Source organism: Anabrus simplex, chromosome 8, assembly GCF_040414725.1.
Source record: "Anabrus simplex isolate iqAnaSimp1 chromosome 8, ASM4041472v1, whole genome shotgun sequence".
In the NCBI taxonomy this organism is placed as follows: domain Eukaryota; kingdom Metazoa; phylum Arthropoda; class Insecta; order Orthoptera; family Tettigoniidae; genus Anabrus; species Anabrus simplex.
In genome coordinates this window covers 166,529,287-166,552,564 of record NC_090272.1, presented here as the reverse complement: position 1 = coordinate 166,552,564, position 23,278 = coordinate 166,529,287, and the positions used below count along the sequence as shown (strand labels likewise).

At 38.8% G+C, this 23,278-nt stretch overlaps 1 protein-coding gene across 1 annotated transcript in view; it reads left to right on the top strand.

Annotated features, from left to right (window-relative positions):
* Window positions 1-23,278, top strand: part of LOC136879351 (snRNA-activating protein complex subunit 3) — a 43,249-nt gene that overhangs the window by 12,411 nt on the left and 7,560 nt on the right. The window contains exons 2-4 of the mRNA XM_067153167.2: window positions 6,182-6,433; window positions 8,553-8,794; window positions 22,477-22,584. Of these exons, the coding sequence (XP_067009268.1) occupies window positions 6,182-6,433; window positions 8,553-8,794; window positions 22,477-22,584 (602 nt within the window). The remainder of the gene's footprint in view (window positions 1-6,181; window positions 6,434-8,552; window positions 8,795-22,476; window positions 22,585-23,278) is intronic.

The following is a 23,278-nucleotide window of genomic DNA, read 5'->3' as shown; positions in this document are numbered from 1 at the left end:
GTATAACGTAGATCACAACATCAAGAATATTACATGTATTGTTTTAACTGTGTCACTATATCTGTGGACTGTACAGTTTTATTGCATCATGGCTTATAAAATAAATTGACCGTGCTGATGTTGATGACCCAGCATTTAAAATTATTGCACAGGTTGTGAATTGTATGCGTAAACTATACAAGTTTAATGTCAACATAAAAGTATTTTCATAAAATGAGTCAGAAACAGGTGGAGTTTTGATGAATTGCACAAGTTGGTAGTGTTGATGTTACTGACAATGTGGGACTGAAAAAGGGGGACACAAAACTGTAAGCGAAAGTAGGTAAGCGAAGTGTGTAAAGCAATTAGTGCAGGCCCACCTGGCCATTTGCCTCCTCACTCATCCCGTGGCGTCTGAATCACGTTGAGTGTTGAAACTAACCGAGCGATGTGCCAGAAGGTCGTTGAGATTTGACTTGGAGGGGAGATTGTAAGGGGTTTGAAGCGAGAGGAGGGGTGTGAGGTTGCATTGCTTTATTTTGGTGCCCTGCAGTAAAGAATTTTATTGATTATCTCTTCAATAAGTGTGTTAACTTTCTCCAAGATTTCATTCAAATTATACACCGAGTTGCATTTTTAATCAATACTATCTTTATAAAGATGTTTTCAAAAATATTCGGTAGGCCGAACAATCGAACGCCACTGCTTCACTTCCCTGCAAAGTGTTTTTGCTTTCTCACTTCACTGTGATGTATGCTTGTTATGTAAGCTACCCTCATTTACATCAGGCCAGCCCGGCCGCACTGGGCTAGCCTCAACGAGTGCCCAGCTGAACTCCTCTGCTCTAGAACATCATTTTTAAAAAACCACACTCGCTCTCAAAGTATGAATATTCTCAGTGAACATAAGCAACAAACCAAACCCCATGGCCTTGATGGGCTGCAACCTACCATCTACGAAGTGACTGCTGCTTGGTCCAAAGATCTGCAGATTGCGAGGTGACATGTGGTTAACACGACAAATCCTCTCAGCCATTATTCTTGGCTTTCTAGACCACGGCTTCTACCTCACCATCAGATAGCTCTACAGTTGTTCTCATGTAAGTTGAGTGGACCTTGAACCAGTCCTCAGATCCAGGTAAACATCCCTGACCTGACCGGGAATCAAATCCAGGGCCTCCAGGTAAAACGCAGGCTTTGCTACCCCAAGACCATGCAGCACAACTCTCAATCAACAGAAATAGTTCAAATCACTTACATTCCATGACCACATACAAAGCCTTTCTAACCTTCATGCTGGTAAAGGTCACAAGACATTGAGTGAATCATGCAGGCAGACTATGTAGTACAGACTGTAAGAATGAATTTAGTAAATGGGGGTTCAAAAAAACTATCAGCTGTCCTGTAGACATTTTTCTGTAGTTTTCCATTTTTATATCAGGTAGTGCAACAAATGCAACAAGGGCTGTACTTTAACTAAGGCCTCGGTGACAGTAAGTGTCTGTTACATAGGGAATGAGTATATGCTCATCATTTGTAAGCACAAACAGCTTAGGCATACCTCCTTGAAGAATACAGCAGCTCTATCAGATTTTCAACCTGGTTACAGAAGAAATGTGGCATAACAAGACTATGGATTTCCCTTCCAAGACACTGGTATTCATTTCTTTATGGAATACAGCTGCAGTGAAGCAAATACAGAATCAGCAGATCAAGGAAGAATGAACTCGCCATATTAAGGATTCCAACAGCCAGTTGCACCACTCAAATAGAGGACAGATATCTTGAATGCATGGCTATTACAGATCATACAGCCACATCATGAACACTCACTCAAGAATTCATTTCATGTGTGTTCAAAGCAACCTTCTCCACACACGCAGTTCAGTGTTGCCTTCATGATTTATGCTGTTGTCTAGAATGTTGCTCATAAAGGGGCATGTGATATGAAATTATTATTACTATTATCTATTCCTGAATCCTGCTTCTGTCTTCAGAACCATGAAGGTCATGTCTATAACTAGCAATAATGAGCTGCATGAGCAAGTTCTGCATTGTAGATCATCATACTAGTCCAGTACATGGTGATACAATATAGAGTTACTGATATGAATGGAATATAATTGTGGTACATTGTTCACTCACCATTGTATCTCCGGGATTCAGGAGCCTTTAGCTCGAGGAGCTGTCTGCAGGCCATTTACCAACAGGACAATGCATGGCTGTATGAGGTACACAATGTACAACACTTTCTGGATGACCATCAGATTCCACTTCTTCTTCAGCATGTTCATTCACTAGATCTGCCACCTAATAAACACACCTGGTCCATGATCATATAATTCACACACCATAAACTACTATCAGCTACAGCAGATGAACATTGGCAAAGATGCAAAACACCATTTTTGTTTTTACATTTTCAAATTCCTTCATTTAATTGCTTAATTTTGTTTCCACCTAATTTGTTCGGAAAGGATGGTTACCTAGCTGTACTTCCTCTTAAAACAAAAATCACCACCACCACCATCAACATGTGTTGCAGTAGTTATTCCCCACCACAGCAGGTTGCTTCTTCATTTGGTGCCCTATCCAGTCCAGATGTTGGTGAACATCATGGCTACGTGACTTTGTTGACAGTCCTTCTGAAGAGCTCCACAAGTATCAGACTGAACCACTGGCAGAGATTACCCAACCACAGAAAGGGACAACATCCCGGACCTCTTCTCCCAAAGATCTTTTCTTGCATCACTAATTGAAGAATGTGATATTTCTCTTCATTGTACAATACATGCCTGAAATATTCTAATTTACATTGTTTGATTATGTTTAACAGTTCTTTGTCATGACCAATCCTCTATAAGACTGCAGCGTTTGTCACGTTGTCAACCCATGATATTCTCAGCAGTCTTCTGCAGGTTCACATATAAAGATATGGTGCTTCTTTTTTTTTTTCTTTTCCAGAGAGATTGAGCTAGTATCCAAGCTTCAACTCCATACAATAATACCAGATAAATGTAGCACTTCACCATACAAAATTTGGTAGAAAAGCTCGGGTCTCCGCAGCACAAAGATGTTTCATTCTGGTGGAACTTGCATTTTCTAATCGAGATTTCAATTCGACATCACAGTCCCACTGTTCATTGAGGCTACTGCCTAAGTAGATGAAACTCTTGACACATTCTCTATTTCTTCGTTTCCATAGTAGCTTTGCAAGATATTAATGTTAGTTCAATCTGTTACAAGATATTAGAATCATTCCGTATTGACGGTTTTCACTTTACAATGGCGAAAAATGAAAGTATCCTCCTATTCAATACATCATATATTCCGTCATTAGACGGAGTAAACAAGTTCAGACATGTTTCGGCTCGTTTGAGCCATCTTCAGTGAAAAAATTAGGGGGGTTGGAATAATTTACATAATATGAGTTGAAAAAATGCTAAAAATCATAATGAAAGCGCAAATGAAAAAACAAACAAAAGAGAGCCTAGACGGAAACAAAATAGCACAAATATAACATTTACATCAATATGCAGAGCAAAAAACAACTTATTGCAACAAAATTCAGTGAAACAGGAGTTAATTTGAAATAATAATTGATACTAAAAAACTGCGTTAACCTAAGAAACAAGGGAATGAGAAAACAAATGATGCAGATGGAAATGAATAATAGTAGCACATGGTGAGGTTGTGGACCTCATAGTTTACAAATTATTACTTTATAAAAACGACAAAACAGTTTGAAATCGCTGTCAAAATCCTAGTGGAAACCCATCACATCAAAATGGTCAGGAGGAGAGCGGGAGCAAACATTTTGAGAGAAACCAAGCCTGAATTAACCTGCAGGCGAAAAGCCTGTGATAAGGAGAAAAAACACCTTAAATTCAAGGCTTCAGAAATAGCAGCATTCTTAATATCTTCTCAATCTAGCTGTCCCTTTCTTCATTATTGTTTCATAATGTTGGCTGGTGTTTTGCCTTATTATAGAGGGGTCGGAAGGGCCGCTCCTTCCAACCTAGCAAACACAGCCAACCAACAATAGACTCGATCACGCGACCGAGACCGTCACTTTAAGAAGGCCACACCATTCGAGTTTTAGAAGTCAGCAAGTAAACTAACATCCTCTTGAAACATTCATTCCTTATATTTGCCAAACAAACCCACCTCCATCTCTCCAACTCAACATCCCCTCCCTTCCTCAAACCAGCCCTGCACCTCCCTTCCCCCTCCGCTCCTTCCAACCTAACAAACACAGCCAACCAACAATAGACTCGATCACGCGACCGAGACCGTCACTTTAAGAAGGCCACACCATTCGAGCTTTAGAAGTCAGCGAGTAAACTAACATCCTCTTGAAACATTAATTCTTTATATTTGCCAAACAAACCCACCTCCATCTCTCCAACTCAACACCCCTCCCTTCCTCAAACCAGCCCTGTACCTCCCCTTCCCCCTCCGCTCCTTCCATCCTAGCAGACACAGCCGAACCAACAATAGACTCGATCACGCGAACGAGACCGTTACTTTGAGAAAGCCAAGCCACTAGAGAGGACAACCACCTACTGCACACCGTAAGTTTAAGCTTTCTTCACAACCATTCCACACTTTTTACTTATCAACCCATGTTTCTCATACAACCTTATTTTTTCCATTACAGACTAGAACTTCATTGACGGTTTCCACTAGATTACTACAATTTACTATGCATCTGTCTTCTACCTAACACAGCTTCTCATATTTTTTATATGCGGCCCTTCCGACCCCTCTATAATAAGGCAAAACACCAGCCAACATTATGAAACAATAATGAAGAAAGGGACCGCTAGATTGAGAAGATATTAAGAATGCTGCTATTTCTGAAGCCTTAAATTTAAGGTGTTTTTTCTCCTTATCACAGGCTTTTCGCCTGCAGGTTAATTCAGGCTTGGTTTCTCTCAAAATGTTTGCTCCCGCTCTCCTCCTGACCATTTTGATGTGATGGGTTTCCACTAGGATTTTGACAGCGATTTCAAACTGTTTTGTCGTTTTTATAAAGTAATAATTTGTAAACTATGAGGTCCACAACCTCACCATGTGCTACTATTATTCATTTCCATCTGCATCATTTGTTTTCTCATTCCCTTGTTTCTTAGGTTAACGCAGTTTTTTAGTATCAATTATTATTTCAAATTAACTCCTGTTTCACTGAATTTTGTTGCAATAAGTTGTTTTTTGCTCTGCATATTGATGTAAATGTTATATTTGTGCTATTTTGTTTCCGTCTAGGCTCTCTTTTGTTTGTTTTTTCATTTGCGCTTTCATTATGTTTTTTAGCATTTTTTCAACTCATATTATGTAAATTATTCCAACCCCCCTAATTTTTTCACTGAAGATGGCTCAAACGAGCCGAAACATGTCCGAACTTGTTTACTCCGTCTAATGACGGAATATATGATGTATTGAATAGGAGGATACTTTCATTTTTCGCCATTGTAAAGTTCAATCTGTATGTTGTGCAGAGCTGTAGAAGTTATCATTAGTCTACTGTTTAATAAACATGGCCTTAATAGATTTTCTCATCCAAAATCCTGCAGCTCTAATGGCCAGCTGTGAATATGATCAGTTGATCAAATGGAAAAGTAGTTCACTTGTGGAAACTTCAAGTGAAACTGGAACATGTATGAAGAGCTTAAAATGAATACCAAAATGTACTGACTGTAGGTTTTCATATTTAAGCTTAATACAATAATTAGGATCATGAAAATAAAAATGAAAATCCACAGCCTGTTTCCAGGCATTTAGCCAGGTCAGGAATGGAATGAATGAAGCCCCCCATCTAGCAGCAAAGATAGGAATTGTGCCGGCTGTCAAAGTCTGTTGCACCCCTCTGGGGCAACCATTAATGACTGACAGATGAAATGAAATTTTATTGGAGATTGTTGCTGGAATGAAAGATAACAAGGAAAACCATAATACCCAGAGAAAAACATGTCCTGCCTCTGCTTTGTCTAGCACAAAGCACATGGAGTGACTAGGATTTAAACCACGAACCTAGTGGAGAGAAGCCCGCGTGCTGCCACCTGAGCCATGGAGGCTTCAGTCATGATCATTCCATTGTTATTGCCATTATCAAAAATATATTGCAGTGTTTGTTTAATGCTTTTTGTTTTGTCAATAAAGTGACTATCATACAGTTTACCTTGCATTTTAACTCTTTACAGCAACCACCACTGAAGGGCAGACGTGACTTGAAACCTTGGGAAGATGTAATACTGGTAGTTAAGGTGTACGAGCCCATCCGTATATACTCCAGAGGATCAAGAATCTGTAACCCTCCTCCAGTCTTCCTCTATGACTTAGCTGTTCTTGGGAGCCAAACACTCGACCAGCTTCGAGATAAGATCAATTGTGTATCTGATTGGTCTGTAACAGAAGGTGTAACTGACAATCCTGCCAAACAAATCAAGGCTAAGGTAATATTATTGCAAGGAGATTAATAATGATAACATTGTCATCAAATATAGGCAAAATATGACAAAAAATCACAATCGGTTAGCCAAAAATACAGACAGGAATCGCTTATAGAAACAAGAATGCAAAAAGTGCATTAAAAAAATAAGGTTAACACAAGAAGATCATTAGGGGAAATGACTTGATGGAACACATTTATTATTAGAACGAAATTGTTCAAATTTATATACCGGTAGTTGTGACATTGTATTTAATATGTAGGCATTGGACTTCTTACGTAATGTTCATACTACCGAAATACAGACAAAATGTTATGTAGCACAAGTACGCTCTATTTTCTAAATAACATATGAAAAGATCTGGCTTATTTGGTGTTGGTCTTGTTGGTCAAAACTATAAACACACCACCCAAAATAAGGAATATTTTAGTTTTTCTCAAAAGCTATTTGTCTTGAAAATAGTTTAACATTATTTCAAGTACATTATATTGTTAGCTGAGATGGAGGGACTCCCTGCATGAGGATCTGAGGGAAAAGTACCTAACAGGAAAAGACATTTCGGATAGAAGAAAATGGAAAGTACTTACCAAAAACGTCGACTCTACGTGATTGGGTTAAGACAGCGAAGAAAAGAATTACATTGTTAGCTGATGTGACCAGATTTGGCCTTTATGAATACTGAAACATGGTTCACCATGGAGTACAGCATTCTTCATACATGATGTTAGATTTCCATTAGCCAGATCCCAACATGAATGTCTAGGCTATATGAACTGTAATGTTCTCACTGATAACCTTGCTGTTAACCATGTTACAAACACTGCTGTTACTTCAGGCAAGAAACAAATATTCCATATGGGACATGGTGGAGTTTTATACCCTTGTGACATTGACAAGTGCAAATTAACTTCAGCATTGTCAGATGTGCCTTTAACAACAAAACCCCATGGCATTACAGCCCTTGAAGGGCCTTGGCCTACCAAGCGACTACTGCTCATCATGAAGGCCTGCAGATTACGAGGTGTTGTGTGGTCAGCACGACGAATCCTCTCGGCCGTTATTCTTGGCTTTCTAGACCGAGGCCGCTATCTCACCGTCAGATAGCTCCTCGATTCTAATCACGTAGGCTGAGTGGACCTCAAAACAGCCCTCAGGTCCAGGTAAAAATCCCTGACCTGGCCAGGAATCGAACCCAGGGCATCCAGGTAAGAGGCAGGCATGCTAGCCTTTTACAACAAGTTTGCTGATATATCTCGTCGCTAAACTTACATTTGCACTTAACCTCTCTTATTCTTCTCATTTTAGTTTAAAAGATTATTCATAAGATGTTTGTTTCTGTCCGGGTCCAAAGGGATTACTTCTTGACATATTTTACAGCCAAGCTTTATATTTTTCACAATTAATCAGTCATTTTCCCCCACAAAAATCAGCTTTTTGCTGTGAAGTCCACCACTCAGGAAGATTTTCTTTCACAACTGCATGTTCGATAACCACAACCACGTGTTCAGCTTTTATAGGTTCATTTGCAGCCTTTTCCACCAAACTATTTTTCAGCACATCACATTCACTCAATTCACTCTCAGAGAGTTGCAATTTCTTACCTGCCACAGTGGAAGAGAAGAACTGAGAGATTTTCGAGTTCCATGCATTTCATAAGGACCATAGGAAACAAACGAATTCACATACTATATCATATACTGTACTTTTTGATAACTATGGATGAGAGTTAATCTATCAACACTTACTGACACCATAATTTGAAGTCAAGCAATGATGGTAGAACTTAAATGGAGACACGCTTTTAAACAATAACTCCAAATCTTCACCACAATTTGTACAATATAAAGTTTACCAGTATGTGTACTGGAGCATACCGGCAGGAAACATGCCCTGGGTATAGTACAGCACAAGGGCTAGCTTCGAGGTCTAGTAACTACACCAGGTACTGTTTTAATGTAAACTAGCCTTACGTGCAAATAAGGTAAACATTTAATACTGTTTATATGTATTTAAAGGAAAGTTTCTGAAATTGTTCAAGTGAATCTGTGTGTGAGATGAGGATTTAAACAGTTTTAGAACCCTAAAACTTATGTTTTTACTGAACCCAATTTTTTACTTGCAGGATATCTACAAATCAGGCTTCTTCTACATTGAAGGTGTCTTTTATAATGATTTCCGGCATGCTAAGAATCATGATTACAGTGAAGTGATCAGAAAATTTGCTGAAGAGAAAGGCCAAGGTCCATTTCGTACTGCAGTTATGGAACATACTAGATTTGTTGACCTTACTTTACGTGTGGGATACCCTTATTTATATCAACACCAAGGAGAATGCAAACATTTCATCATGTTTGTTGACATAAGGTAAATTATTATACAGTATTTGCAATACATAAATACATCATTTCAGTCATTTTCAAGTTCCTCTTGTACTAAAATATAAAATAATGTTAGGCAAGTGAGTTGGTTAAGTGGTGTAGATCATGTATAGTCCGCGCACCTTTTAGTGATATTTCTTTGTACGGGGGGTGGAGTAAGGAGAGACCTTTCACGGTTCCGGTAACACTGCCAACTGAATGAAAATGAAATTGAATTGAATCGATAATATGATCGATCGATATTAATTTTCTAAACCTTTATTATCTTAATCCAACAACTGTGTCATATACACTTTATATAACATTATATAACATTTCTCGATGCGAATCTTGCTCTCAGCATGAATTCTATAGTTTGGCTTTGCTGTGTAAACAACAGTACTAGTACGTAAAATGTACGCCATAAGTCACACAGCGATGCATAAGCGATTCATAGTTTGTGTTTCAAAGGTTGCCAGTACGAATCTCGAAGATGCCCGAGGTTGACCTATTGAGCACTAGGGTGTCCATGTATCACTAAAAGGTGTGCGTACGGTAGGTGTAGTTTGCGTTTGGAAGAATGAGTTCAAATCATACTGTCAAAAGGTTCTTTTTAACTGGTTTCCCATTTTTACACCAGGCTGTACTTTAATTAAAGCCATGACTGTTACTTTCTCAAACCTAGCCCAGCCCTTCTCTATCTGTGCATCACAGAATACCGATATGTGTTATAGCAAAGGTGGGCACAATTCGGTTCAATGAGCAGTGTTCCAGCTCAGGCAGGTGAAGGAGCAGAGTATTGACTCTGAAAGTACAGCCTATTGTAGTTATAGTCACTGTAGTAAAGTCTAGCAGCTGGTTGCATGGCTCTTGGTTACAACTAGTGAAGGGGCCCATATCTAAAGAAAATTTAAACTCTTAACAGTTTTTATTGTGTCTAATGTCTCATTCTATTCAGTGCATTAGGTCTGGCAGGGGAGGAAATCCAACTAGCAGCAAGGCCTCTGAAGTCGTTAGTGAAATCCTTGCTACAAAAGCCGCAACAACTTGATGGATGTAGGTTCTTGGAATGTGAGGACTCTTTTGAGAGCCGGAAAATTAGAAGAGCTAAAAAATGTTATGAGAAGGAAATATCAATATTCTAGGTATATGCAAAACAAGATGGCTGGATAATGGAGACTTCTACTTGGAGGAATTTAGAGTTATTTACAGTGGAGAAGAAGTATCTGGATTGAACGGAGTAGCACTAATCATAAGTGCAAAGTTCTCACATAATGTAATTAAACACTTATCACATCAGTGACAGGCTGTTGATGATAAAGATGAGTAGTCAACCTACAGACTTAGTTGTCATCCAGCCATACTCTCCCCACATCTGCCCATGATGATAAAGAAGTAGAACTATTGTATGAGTAAATCAACGATCTACTCAAGCTGACCAATGACAAAGACAATGTGTTATTAATGGGTGACTTCAATGCAGTGGTTGACTCACACAATGACAAGAAAACCACAGGAAAATTTGGTTTAGGAGAAATGAACCAGGGGATGAGAGGCTCTTATTGTTAGAATTCTGTGAACAACACGAAATGGTAATTACAAATATACTCTTTGAAGCACATAACAGAAGAAGATATATATGGAAAGCACCAGATAACATCAGAAGATTCCAGATCGATTACCTTTTAATTAAAACTTTAATGGAATTAAGTTAAATCTAGCCACTGGCCCAGATGTTGACAGTGACCATAATATTGGCATAGCTAAATGCAATATCCAGCTAAGAAGAATACAGAACCAAAAATACAAAATGGCACTTGGATGGTCTAAAGAATGAGGGAACTAAGCAACTCTTCAAAGAGAAAACCAATGAAGTGATAGTAAGACATCGGGAAGAATTAAGAGGATGGATCAAGATAAAAGGATGGAATAGTAGAGGCTGCAAATGAGGTTTTAGGTAAGAGGAAACTGGAGCCAAGAAAACACTGTATGACAGAAGAGATATTAAATTTTATAGAAAAGAGGAAAAACTGAGGAAAGAAAATAAATTGGAAGACTATAAAACAATAAGAAATCAGATCACAAGTAACTGTAGAGAGGAGAAAGAAAAGTGGGCAAAAGAAATTGAAAATGATACAAGAAATGGAAGACAGGATCAGGCAGATCATAAAATTAAATCCCTGCAGTACAAACTTAAAACAAAATCCACTCTGCTGAAGGATAAGGATAGAAATCTCCTGGTGGATAATGAAGAAGTATATGAACATTGGAGAGCATATATAGAAGAATTGCACAGTGATAAAGAAATCAGATTGGGCGAGTTGGCCGTGCGGTTAGGGGCGCGCAGCTGTGAGTTTGCATCAAGGAGATAGTGGGTTTGAACCCCACTGTTGGCAGCCCTGAAGATGGTTTTCCATGGTTTCCCATTTTCACACCAGGCAAATGCTGAAGCTGTACCTTAACTAAGGCCACTGCCACTTCTTTCCCATTCCTAGGCCTTTCCTATCCCATCATCGCAATAAGACCTATCAGTGTCGGTGCGACGAATAGCAAATAGCAATAAAGAAATCAGAGACATAAATGAAGTACTGAAGAGATAACAGATGAGGACAGTAATAAAATGTACCCTCCAATAACCAGGCAGGAATCTGATAAAGGCCTGTCAAGCTTAAAAGAGAGAAAGGCAGCAGGTACCAATAATATAACTGCAGAGCTTTTGAAAAATTCTGGTTCACAGTTGAAGGATTATATTTTTAATGTAATTGCAATGTGTTATGATACAGGTGAGATCCCAGACAATTTTAGCAAAAGAAGAACAATCACTGTCCCAAAAAGGGGAAATGCCATGGAATGTAGTAATTATAGAATGATTTCAATCGTATCCCACGCCTCAAAAGTACTCTTAAATATAATGAACAGGATAAAATTTAAAGAATAGTTTTAGACAAGGCAAAGGAATGAGAGAAGCAATCCTTGCATTAAGAATGATACTGGAAAGAAGGTTAGAAATGAACAGGGCCAGGCTGAGTGACTGAGACGATTGAGGCGCTGGCCTTCTGACCCCAACTTGGCAGGTTCAATCCTGGCTCAGTCCGGTGGTATTTGAAGGTGCTCAAATACAACAGCCTTGTGTCGGTAGATTTACTGGCACGTAAAAGAACTCCTGCGGGACTCAATTCTGCCGTCTCGGAAAACTGTAAAAGTAGTTAGTAGGACGTAAAGTGAATAATATTATTAGAAATGAACAGAAAGGTGTTTATAGCATTCATTGACTTGAAAAAAGCTTTGACATGATAAACTGGGAATTATTGTTAAATGTGTGAAGAAAGTAGGAATTGACTGGAAAGATAGGAGACTCGTCTGCAAAATTGAGAAGAACCCGTGTACAAAGGTAGTGGTGAATGGATGTACAAGAATGGCAAGAATCAAGAAAGGAGTGAGGCAGGGTTGTCCACTCTCACCATACCTTTTCAATTTGTTTATTGAAGAAGCAATATGTGTTTTAAAGGGAAAGGACAAAAGGAATAAAGATAATTGGGAAAAGAATCCACAGTATTAGATTTGCTGATGACATTTCCATAGTAGCAAACTCTGTGAAGGAATTAAATAGAATGATGGCTGTTCTGTGTGATACATTGAAACATTACAAACTTAAAATCAATAGTAAGAAAACCAAAATTTTAGTTGTGAGCAAAGATGGCAGGAAAGTTTATACAAACATAAGAATAGGAAATTCCAAAATAGAACAAGTGCAACATTTCTGTTACTTAGGAAGCATTATCACTGAAGACAACAGATGCACCAAGGAAATCAAAAGAAGAATAGCTCTTGCTAAACAGGCCTTTCAGAATAAAAGAAAGTCTTTTAACAAATACCCATATAACTTAAGTTGAAAAACAAGAAAGGCTTTTGTAAAATCCTTTGTTTGGAGGGTACTACTTTACAGTTGTGAGAGCTGGACTATTGGAAAAAAAAAATAGGAAAGAGATTCGTTGGAAGCAACAGAAATGTGGATTTGGAGGAAAATGACGAGGATATGCTGGACTGTAAAAAAAGACGAATCTAGGTGTTCTAAAGGAAATCGATGAGCAACGGAGACTGATAAAGGATATGGAAGGAAGGAAGATAAAACTTGTTTATTTTTTATTGCTATTTGCTTTACGTCGCACCGACACAGATAGGTCTTATGGCGGCGATGGGACAGGAAAGGCCTAGGAATGGGAAGGAAGCGGCCATGGCCTTAATTAAGGTACAACCCCAGCATTTGCTTGGTGTGAAAATGGGAAACTACAGAAAACCATCTTCAGGGGTGCCGACAGTGGGGTTCGAACCCACTATCTCCCGGACGCGAGCTCACAGCTGCGCACCCCTAACCGCACAGCCAAACTCGCCTGGTGATAAAACTTGTGGGTCATATCCTAAGACATAATAACTTCCTAGCAAATGTCTTTGAAGGAAAAATACTAGGAAAGAAAGGAAGAAGAAGACCAAGGAAGTTTGAGGATTTGAGATACTTGATGGCATGTAAAAACTACAAGGAAGTGAAAAGAACAGCAGAACTGAGAGGAGAATGGTTGCTGCAACAAGGCCCAGTTTTATTATTTATAAGCTTCATTTTCCGTATTGATTGGATTCAATGTATAGACAAGAAGAGTGTTCCACCGATCAATACTTATTTATTGTGAATGAATTATTACACTAGTACCGGTTTCAGCCTTTCATGGCCATCATCAGCTAGTACATAACATTTATAGTCATTAGACAAAATTACAAAGATGTTACGTTAGATCATCTGGATGTCTAATGAAGAATGGAAGTAAAATATATTAATATATTGTTATGTTAAAATATTTGTAATTAAAGGTGGTGGTGATGGTTACAATAAACTAAAACCTATTGAGTGTACATGGATATGAGTACATTAAAAACATTAAAACATATAGGCCACAGTATAAAACACTTGAAAAATATAACACATTAAAACATACTATATATTTTAAAAACATCTATTAAAATTTGAGTTCATGTTGTGTAGCATTCATTCTTCAATCTTCTTGTGGTTCTTGTGCTAATTTAGTTGTATTAGGTGATCATCGAGAATGTTCCATAACAAAGCAAGTCTTCAAACATAACAGTACACAACCTCCACAACAACAATAATAACAACCACATAACATGCATAGACAAGAGAGGTGTCGCCACCAACTGCTCCAAAACCAAACCCTGCCTCGCAGTATATATAAAACTTACTGGAGTACATCAATAGTTGAATTGCACAGTATTCAATTTTCAAAAAATTTTAATGACAAAAGAGTTCTTACAACACATCAATATAAAGTATATCAGCCATAGAACATATGTTTTAATGTTTTTAATGCACTCATATCATGTACACTCAATAGGTTTTAGTTTATTGTAACCATCACCACCACCTTTAATTACAAATATTTTAACATAACAATACTGCAATATATTTTACTTCCATTCTTCATTAGACATCCGGATGATCTAACGTCACATCTTTGTAATTTTGTCTATTGACTATAAATGTTATGTACTAGCTGATGATGGCCATGAAAGGCCGAAACCAGTACTAGTGTAATAATTCATTCACAATAAATAAGTATTGATCGGTGGAACACTTTTCTTGTCTATACAAGGCCCAGTTTTTCAGCCAGATGCTCTTCCTGGTTACAATACTTTATGGAGGGTATCAACTATTACTGTAAGTGTTTCTGTGGTGGTTGGTAGTGTGTTGCGTTGCATGTAAAGAGAAGTTTAATAAGGTGAACACAAATACCCAGTCCCTGAGCCAATGGAATTAATAATCCACATTTAAAATCCACGCCTGCTGCCATGTCTTGATGGATAAAGTAAAGAAACTGCTGAGGTATGGATGGTGTGTCTTAATGTTATGGAATGTTCTTCTCATAGGGTTGGTTGTGCTGCAATGACACATTTTAACTCCGTGAGGAATTCAGCGGCAAACTACCTCGTGATAAAGATGTTGATTCCCATAGGGAACCTGAAATATTTGTTCCGAATGAGTAAATTTATAAGACCAATATAGTTGGTCCGTTATTGGACATTATAAATTTTCCAGCTTACTCATTCCTGGTTGATAGCATTTCACCCCAGTGTGCCAAGTTGGACTCATCAGTTGGTAAATGGCACACCCACCAAGATGCATGGCTAGTGCATACCGTGCTGATGAACCCAACTTGGTACACTGGGGTGAAACGCTGGCAACCAGGAATGAGTTAACTGGAAAATTTATAATGTCCAATAATGGACCAACTATATTGAAACTACCTCGTTCCTCGTATTGCCTAGTACACCTCATTTTAGAGTTGCATATGATTTTTATGGTTTCCTTATGACCGCATAACCTTTGGTGGTGCTATGTAAGTAGCCAACTAACTTTTGGGGTGATGACCTTAACAGACAATACTCAAAATCCTTAACCCAGCCAGGAATTAAACTCAAGGCCCTCTGAACAAAAGATCAGTACACTGACCATTTAACCAAGGTTCCAACTGAGTGAGCAGTAACCATGGTCTTAAATTTTGAATATTATAATTCTAAAACTTGAGGACATTTAGGCATTAAAAATCCTCTTTTAGGCAGCCCAAATAGGCATTCAGGGGGATGCCTGGTTAACATGGTAAAGATGTGTTCTGTTCATTTGGAACACATGGGTTCGATTCCCCATCACAAGTCAAAAAATGAAAGAAACAAGATTTCCACTTCCAGAGGTGCGCATGGCTGTGAGGTTCTCAGCCTACACCAAAAATTAGTACCAGCTTAATTCCTCTCCACCAAATGTTACCTTCCATCCCTCCCAAAGCATTCGTGGCCTGTACGCAGATGACTTGGCTTTTTAAATAGGCATTCACAGGGTTAAAATAGGCACTGAAGACTAGGACTAACAAAATTTGTACAAAATTGTATCCATTACCTCTTCATCGTTGTCTTCCACTTTTTCCACATGCTGGTAGTTAGCTTCAGTGTGTCATTACAGTGACACCATTTTCCAGCATTTGCGATGGACAATGTGTGAAGTGCAGCGAGGACCTCAGGGGGAAGAAAATGCTCATGTTAATGTGGGTTTGAACTAAGCAGATGTGCTGGCCCAGTGTTTTGATCCTGTCTACCACCTTGCCACAGAGCCTTCCTTACCTTGAAATAGTGCAAAGTAAGTTATCCAGGTTGGAGTAAACATCCGTGTGGGGAATGTCTGTAACGGACCTTGCTGTTATGCAAGGACAATTAGTAATACAAGAACATAGCGAGTGGAGTGGTCTTTCACCCAGAGGTCACAGATTTGATTCTCAACCAGGTCAGCAGTAGCAGTCACTGGAGTGAAGCTAATGTAGCACCACTTCACCTATTCATGATTTAAATAAATTTTGTTTCACATTATTTTTAAAACTTTTAATTTCACTATTCAGATATCTGTATTGAAAGTAAGTTCTAAATTGGCATTTTTTCTTTTTGCATTACGTTCCTGCATCCTGAGCCTGCCAGGATGAGAACCCTTGATCTAAGGGTAGTATGTCTGCCTCTTATCCAGGGGTCCTAGGTTCGATTCCTGGTCAGGCCATGGATTTTTACCCAGTAGATACCCGGATCTGAGGGCTGGTTCCAAGGTCCACTCAGCCTGTGTGAGAACAACTGAGGAACTATCTGATGGTGAGACAGCGGCGCCCATCTATAAAACGAAGAATAATGGCTGAGAGGATTTGCTGTGCAGACCACATGACACCTTGTAATCTGCAGGCCTTTAGACTGAGCTGCGGTCACTTGGTAGGCCTAGGCTCATCAGGAATTTAGTGCAGTGGTGTGCAGTTTGGTTTGATAGCATTTCACCCCAGTGTGCCAAGTTGGACTCATCAGTTGGTAAATGGCACACCCACCAAGATGCATGGCTAGTGCATACCGTGCTGATGAACCCAACTTGGTACACTGGGGTGAAATGCTGGCAACCAGGAATGAGTTAACTGGAAAATTTATACTGTGATGATGCAAATGTTTTATATTGTGTGTCCAGGACATGACATTTCTAAAGTATAAAAATACATTAAAAATGACTTATTAATAAACCATAAAACAGAATGAGAAGGGTAGGCACAATGGCAACTGCATTATTATCTCTTCTGGAGAATGCTAACCCCGTGGTGTAGGGGTAGCATGCCTGACTCTTATACGGAAACTCCGGGTTCGATTCCTGGCTAGGTCAGGGATTTTTACCTGGATCTGAAAGCTGGTTCGAAGTCCACTCAGCCTACGTGATTAGAATAGAGGAGCTATCCGACTGTGAGATAGCAGCCCCAGTTTAGAAAGCCAAGAATAATGGCCAAGAGGATTTGTCGTGCCAACCACACGACACCTCGTAACCTGCAGGCTTCGGGCTGAGCAGCGGTCACTTAGTAGGCCAAGGCCCTTCAGGGCTGTAGTACCATGGGGTTGGGTTAGCTTAGGTTAGGAGGTTGCTAAAGCATGCATTTGATCTTTGATCGTAAAGTGCCATCATTCTGTTACAAGTATCATGAAAAGAAGAGCAGAGAGCAACAAAGAAGAGGAGCAAGACTATACTAGAAGACCACACAAAGTATATCCTGTAAATAATCATTTGAAGACATATTTGAGCACATTGCTTTAGTGATTCTCAGGTAAGAGGAACCACCGAGGAAGATATAAGAGGTTATAATGTGTTTTTTTAATATGTGTTCAAATGGTGAAGGGTGGAGTGTGGGGTAGGACTGTTTATCAGGAATGCCACAGAATGCAATATAATTTCTGTTTGGCACAGAAGTCACCAAATGATGAGGTTAGACCTAGCATTTGGAGTAAGTAGGACAAGAATAGCATCTTGGTGTTTTCACAATGTGAGGGAGCAGGTGAAGATAGACACAGTTTATGAAGTACTGAGTGACATCGCAGTCATGATCAAAAGCAAAGACAGGATACTGGTAACGCTAATGAGCAATTTCAGAGTAAGAACTGGAAATAGAACTGAAAGATATGGGAATGTGATTGGTGAATTGTTGGGAAGATATGGAAGCAGACAGGAATGAGAAGCATTTACTGAAATTCTGTGCTTGTTTGGGAATAGTAGTCACAAATTCATTCTTCAAGCATAAGGTTATTCATTATTTGCACATGGGAGGGTAGGTACGTGCAGGTATTCTAGATATTTTTCTATGGTACAGACTACTATTTGATCTGCATTAGGCCCGAAACAGAGAAAGTGAAGTCTGTCTGCAGCTGGATAAGGGTGGACAACCATGAGAAAATTAGAAGGAGCAAAAAATTCCAAAAAATAGACATCCAGCTTGATCAGGGCATAGAAAAAGAATGGGTAGCATACAGGAATGTTGTAGTAGTAATGGTAAAGGAATGTCTAGGAACAGCTGTGTTTAAAGTCTGGGGGAAAAGATCTTGGCGGAATGAAAAACAAAAAGTGTGTATACAAAAATGGTTCCAAACAAAAACATCTAGATAGGGAATTGTTCATAGATGAAAGAAACAAAGCAAAACAAATCATTTTGCTTCATTGTGTGTATTTCATCCAGTCTTTTTCAGACAGAAACAGGACTGTCAAATCCAAGAATGCTCTTAGAGAGCCAAGTTTTCCACACCGTTATAAGTGTTGTTATTGTGTTTTGTATATATTTTCAATCCAGTACATGTAATTCCAGTGTTTCGTGTTCTATGAACACAAGACTGTTAGAGCCAGAACTGGGAACTTTCTAAGCTCCAAGTTCTCCTTGCCAAGTGTTACATTTCTAGGTAATATCTATCAACTCAATGATGTATTTCCAAGCAACCACCTCTAGGTCCGTGAATTTTTCATTATGATGATTGTTATCAGTTTCCCCTTAATTTAATTTTCACCAAGAACTGATGATGACTCCATGGAGTCGAAACTGGTCTTGAATAAATTGTTGTAATGTGTTGAATGGTGGAACATCCCTCAAACTCTACATTATCCAAGAAGAAATCATGGGAAGACATCTTTGATGATTTAATAAAAGGTGTGAAACTAAACAAGGCCACAGAACTAGTTGCAAATAGAGGATTATGGAGGTGCGTAGTTAATTCATGGAGGCATGCAGACTGAAGACTGAAAAGCATAACTGTCTATAATGAAGATGTATGTATATTATTTTAATATTTTTAGCAAAAGTAAAATGATTTTAAGTTAGATTATTTATAGTGTTATACTTGGGAAACTTTTCCTCAAGCACCTATCTTCTTATTATTTGTTGTAATATTTTATGTATGACTGTAGCCTCTATGGCTCAGTTGGCAGCATGCCACCTCTCACCGCTGGGTTCCGTGGTTCAAATCCTGGTCACTCCATGTGAGATTTGTGCTGGACAAGGCGGAGGCAGGACATGTTTTTCTCTGGGTACTCTGGTTTTCCCTGTCATATTTCATTCCAGCAACATTTTCCAATATCATTTCATTTCATCTGTCATTCATTAACCATTGCCCCAGAGTGCGACAGGCTTTGGCAGCTGGTACAATTCCTATCTTTGCCAGTAGGGGGGCTTCATTCATTCTATCCCTGACCCAGTCGAATGACTGGAAACGAGCTGTGGATTTTCATTTTATGTATAATTCATGTATTCATGGGGTTAGATTCTTGGCCAAGTCAGGGATTTGTACCTCATCTGAGGGGTGGCTTCAGGTCCAATCGGCCTACGTGAGAATATATGAAGAGCTACCTGAAGGTGAGATAGAGACCTCAGTCTAGAAATCCAAGAATATTAGCCAAAAGTATTCATTGCACTGACTACGTAACACCCAAATCAGGCATTTGGACTGAGCAGTGGCTGCTTGGCAGGACAACGCCCATCAGAGCTGTAGTACAGTGAAACCTCGATTCTCCGTTTTTCGAGGGACCGTGAAAATAAAACGTACAACACGGGAAAACGGAAAATCCGGGAATGAATGAAAACTATCAATTTGGCTAAACATCACAAAAATGAAATATGTATAATTATAATCTTACAAAAACTCCTAAACCAAACCAAACTACAGCCCCAGTGAGACTTTGCCTGCCAAGCGACCGCTGCTCAGCCCGAAGGCCTGCAGATTACGAGGGGCGCATCGTCAGTGCGACGAATCCTCTCGGCCGATATTCCTGGCTCTGTAGATCGGGGTCGCCATCTCACCATTAGATACGGTAGCTCCACAATTAAAGGTGATCACGTAGGCTAAGTGGACCTGGAACCAGACTTATATCCAGGTAAAATTGCCTGACCTGGTCGCAATCGAACCCGGGCCCTCTGGATGAGAGCCGGGCATGTTAGACCGCGAACCGCATTAATTACCGGTACGCGAGTTGAAAATCTCGATACTTTATATTCAATTTTACAGGGGAATCTTCGTCAGTTTCCCGTGAAAACTTCTTTCAGTTCAGCAACTTTGATTACGCTAGCCAAACTCTTCGAAAAATCTAACAACGCCAAGCCAAACGACAATCGACCACAAGTAGCTTTTAATTCTCTCATCTGATAAATAAAAAAAAACATATTAGATACAAAAGCACCCAAAATGATGGCGAAATCCGTTCATTTCTTAATCTTTCATTGTAATTTGGTCACCGGTATACTGTTCGTAGTCAGTTTCTGGAAATCTCGTACCGCGCAAATTAGGCCTACATCGACTTTTAAAGGTTATGTTGAACTCGAAAACATGGTTTCGAATGTAAGTATCGATTCGTAAAAGTTCTCGAATACATTATATTCAGTTCTGCGCGTCACAAATCCAATCAAACTGGAAAGATAAAAGAAATATCAAAACTTCAGAAATTACGGTTATTCGTGACCTTGAGGTCATCTGGAAAGTGCGCTCGCTGCACATGTCAGTACGAGTTTGAAATGATACCAATCATTTAAAATGAAACGTGCGCAAGTAAAACGACTGCGGTTTTTGGTATTTTAACACGAAAACGTAAAATTCCCAGTCTTACATTAGTAACAGTAATAGGCAATCCCAAGACCTCCCATGGCTTTCTTTTTTTTTTTAATGTAAGGTGCAACATCTGTTTTCGTCTCGCTAACATAATCATGTACGATAATATAAAAAATACTGAATTTGTGTTAAGGAGCAGTTTCGATTCCTGCCTGAAAGCCCACTTAGGTCTGCAGTGCCCTGAGCAAAGTGCCGAAAACCCCTTCGGCAGTACGATCGAAAAAATGTAAATAAGAAAACATCTAACCCTGGACATAATATGGACGTTTTATAAGTGCGAACATTTGACGAAACTCGTTCCGTCTTCGCAGAGCTGTAGAAATGCGCCGTGTCTTCTAGCAATTGCTGTGGCCACTCTCTGCCCTATGATTTTCCGAGATTCTCTAAACAATACCACCCGAATGCGATGCTAAGATGGTCCCTTACGCAAGTTCACCGCCGATCGCCAAGATCCATAAATATGCCATAGCCGTCCTTTCGTGAGATACAGTTTATTAAAAAACGATTGATCGAGGATTTAGCGTTGATGGGACTGGAATTTCTGGACGGTTGATCCGGGAAATCGTTTCTTCGAGGAACGGATAATGCGGGACTTTTACAATGTGATTTCATTACGATGCTCTCGGGACCACGTAATTTTAACGCATATTCCGGGAAAACGTACTTTCCGGGAACGGATAATCGAGGTTCCACTGTACCATGCGTGGGAAGGGGAGGTGAACTACTAATAATAGGTTTTGCAGGAATCTCTACCTTGCTCTCTTAAATGTTGGCATGTTTATTCACAGGACATTTTTACATCCTTAAATGTTTATTTACAGTAATTTTCCACTGGTATTTAAAATCTTCTGTTTACTAATAGCAACGTTCAGACAATTGATTGTGTACAACACAATGCAAATATCTCGGTTGCTCAACATCTGTCTCATAAATATTCCACATTCTTCCGCTGCTTCATCAGTATGACTGCCTGTTACTGCAGCCTATGGTGAGTGTGCCTATTAGTCCTACCATGAATTATCACAAAAGAAGTAAAGGAATTTTACTTTTCCCCAGAAAGGTAAACAGAACAAATGACAAATCAGGTCCTAACATGAAATGGAATGCATGACAGAGTAAAACTCTAAGACAGGTCACTGTGAGAAGAATAACAACGTATTGAGGAGATGAGAAGAAATATGAAAATGCGAAAGAACAGTCTCTATATCTTCATTCAGTACTGCCTTCAAATTTGGGATTGATGAATAGAAAGAACAGGCGAGTTGGTCGTGCAGTTAAGGGCGTACAGCTGTGTGTTGCATCCGGGATATAGTGGGTACAAACCCGACTGTCAATAGCCCTGAAGATGGTTTTCCATGGTGTACCTGTACCTTGATTAAGGCCACGGTCGCTTTCAGTGAGACGTAAAGCAAAGGAATAGAGAATCAATCTTATTATTGGATTCCTTTGAAATCTATTATTAGTCTTTTTTTTTAAACTGTTAACATACAGTATCTTATTCTTCCAGATGCTGATTTGTTTGATGAAGAGTTTGAGTTTGTTTGGGCATAGTTTGCATTCTTTCTTCTGCCCATAATTGCAGTGATGATTCTAATCACAAGTGATAACTTGTTTTTTTTCATCACTTACCATGAAATCATTGGAAATCATTTCTGTTACTTCAGAGTGATGGTGAATAAACATTCTCGCTGTTATTTATTTCAGACTTCTTAATGAGTCAGATCCACTGGTATCTAGGAATTACCCTTTTCATCTACGCATTGTGAGGAAGATGAGTCATTTGTGCATGGTGTGTAAACTGCATACAGCCAGGTGAGTTATACATTGTCATAATGTAGTAATGCCCTCACACAATTCATATTCATCTTGTGTTTTCAGTTTCTAGATTATTTTTGGAGGGGATATTTTACACTTTTGTTATCTAGAGCTATTGTTCCATGATAAATAACATTTATTTATTTATTTATTTATTTATTTATTTATTTATTTATTTATTTATTTATTTATTTATTTAAAAAGAGTATCACTTGTGAGGTATTGAAATTGTAGATTACTCTTCTTTGCTTTTGATCAGTAGATTAGATGCTTGTTGAACAAAGTTACTTCCTTCTGTATTGATATTGGACAGTACGGTATACTGTTCTCTATTAACCTTGGGTATATTTATGTCATAAGTGTGCCAGGGTTGCTCTACTCACAGATTCAGAATTATGTAGACTTGATTTTAGAACTCTATAAATACAAACAAATGGGCCAATCACAAAATACATACATTTTTTGTATATTTAATACTTCAGATATTTTGATGGGATCAGGAAAGGAACCTATTTTCCAACCTTTTGCAGATGAACCTCCATTTTAAAAACATGAATAAAACCTTACCACCCGATCATAACCAAATTTTTATACAATGTAGCCCCAAGTGTTCTTAATAAGCTTCTGAAATTATAGACTTCTATCTTTATTAATTAAAAAAAAGTTTCCAGTTTAGTGAAGAAACATTTTC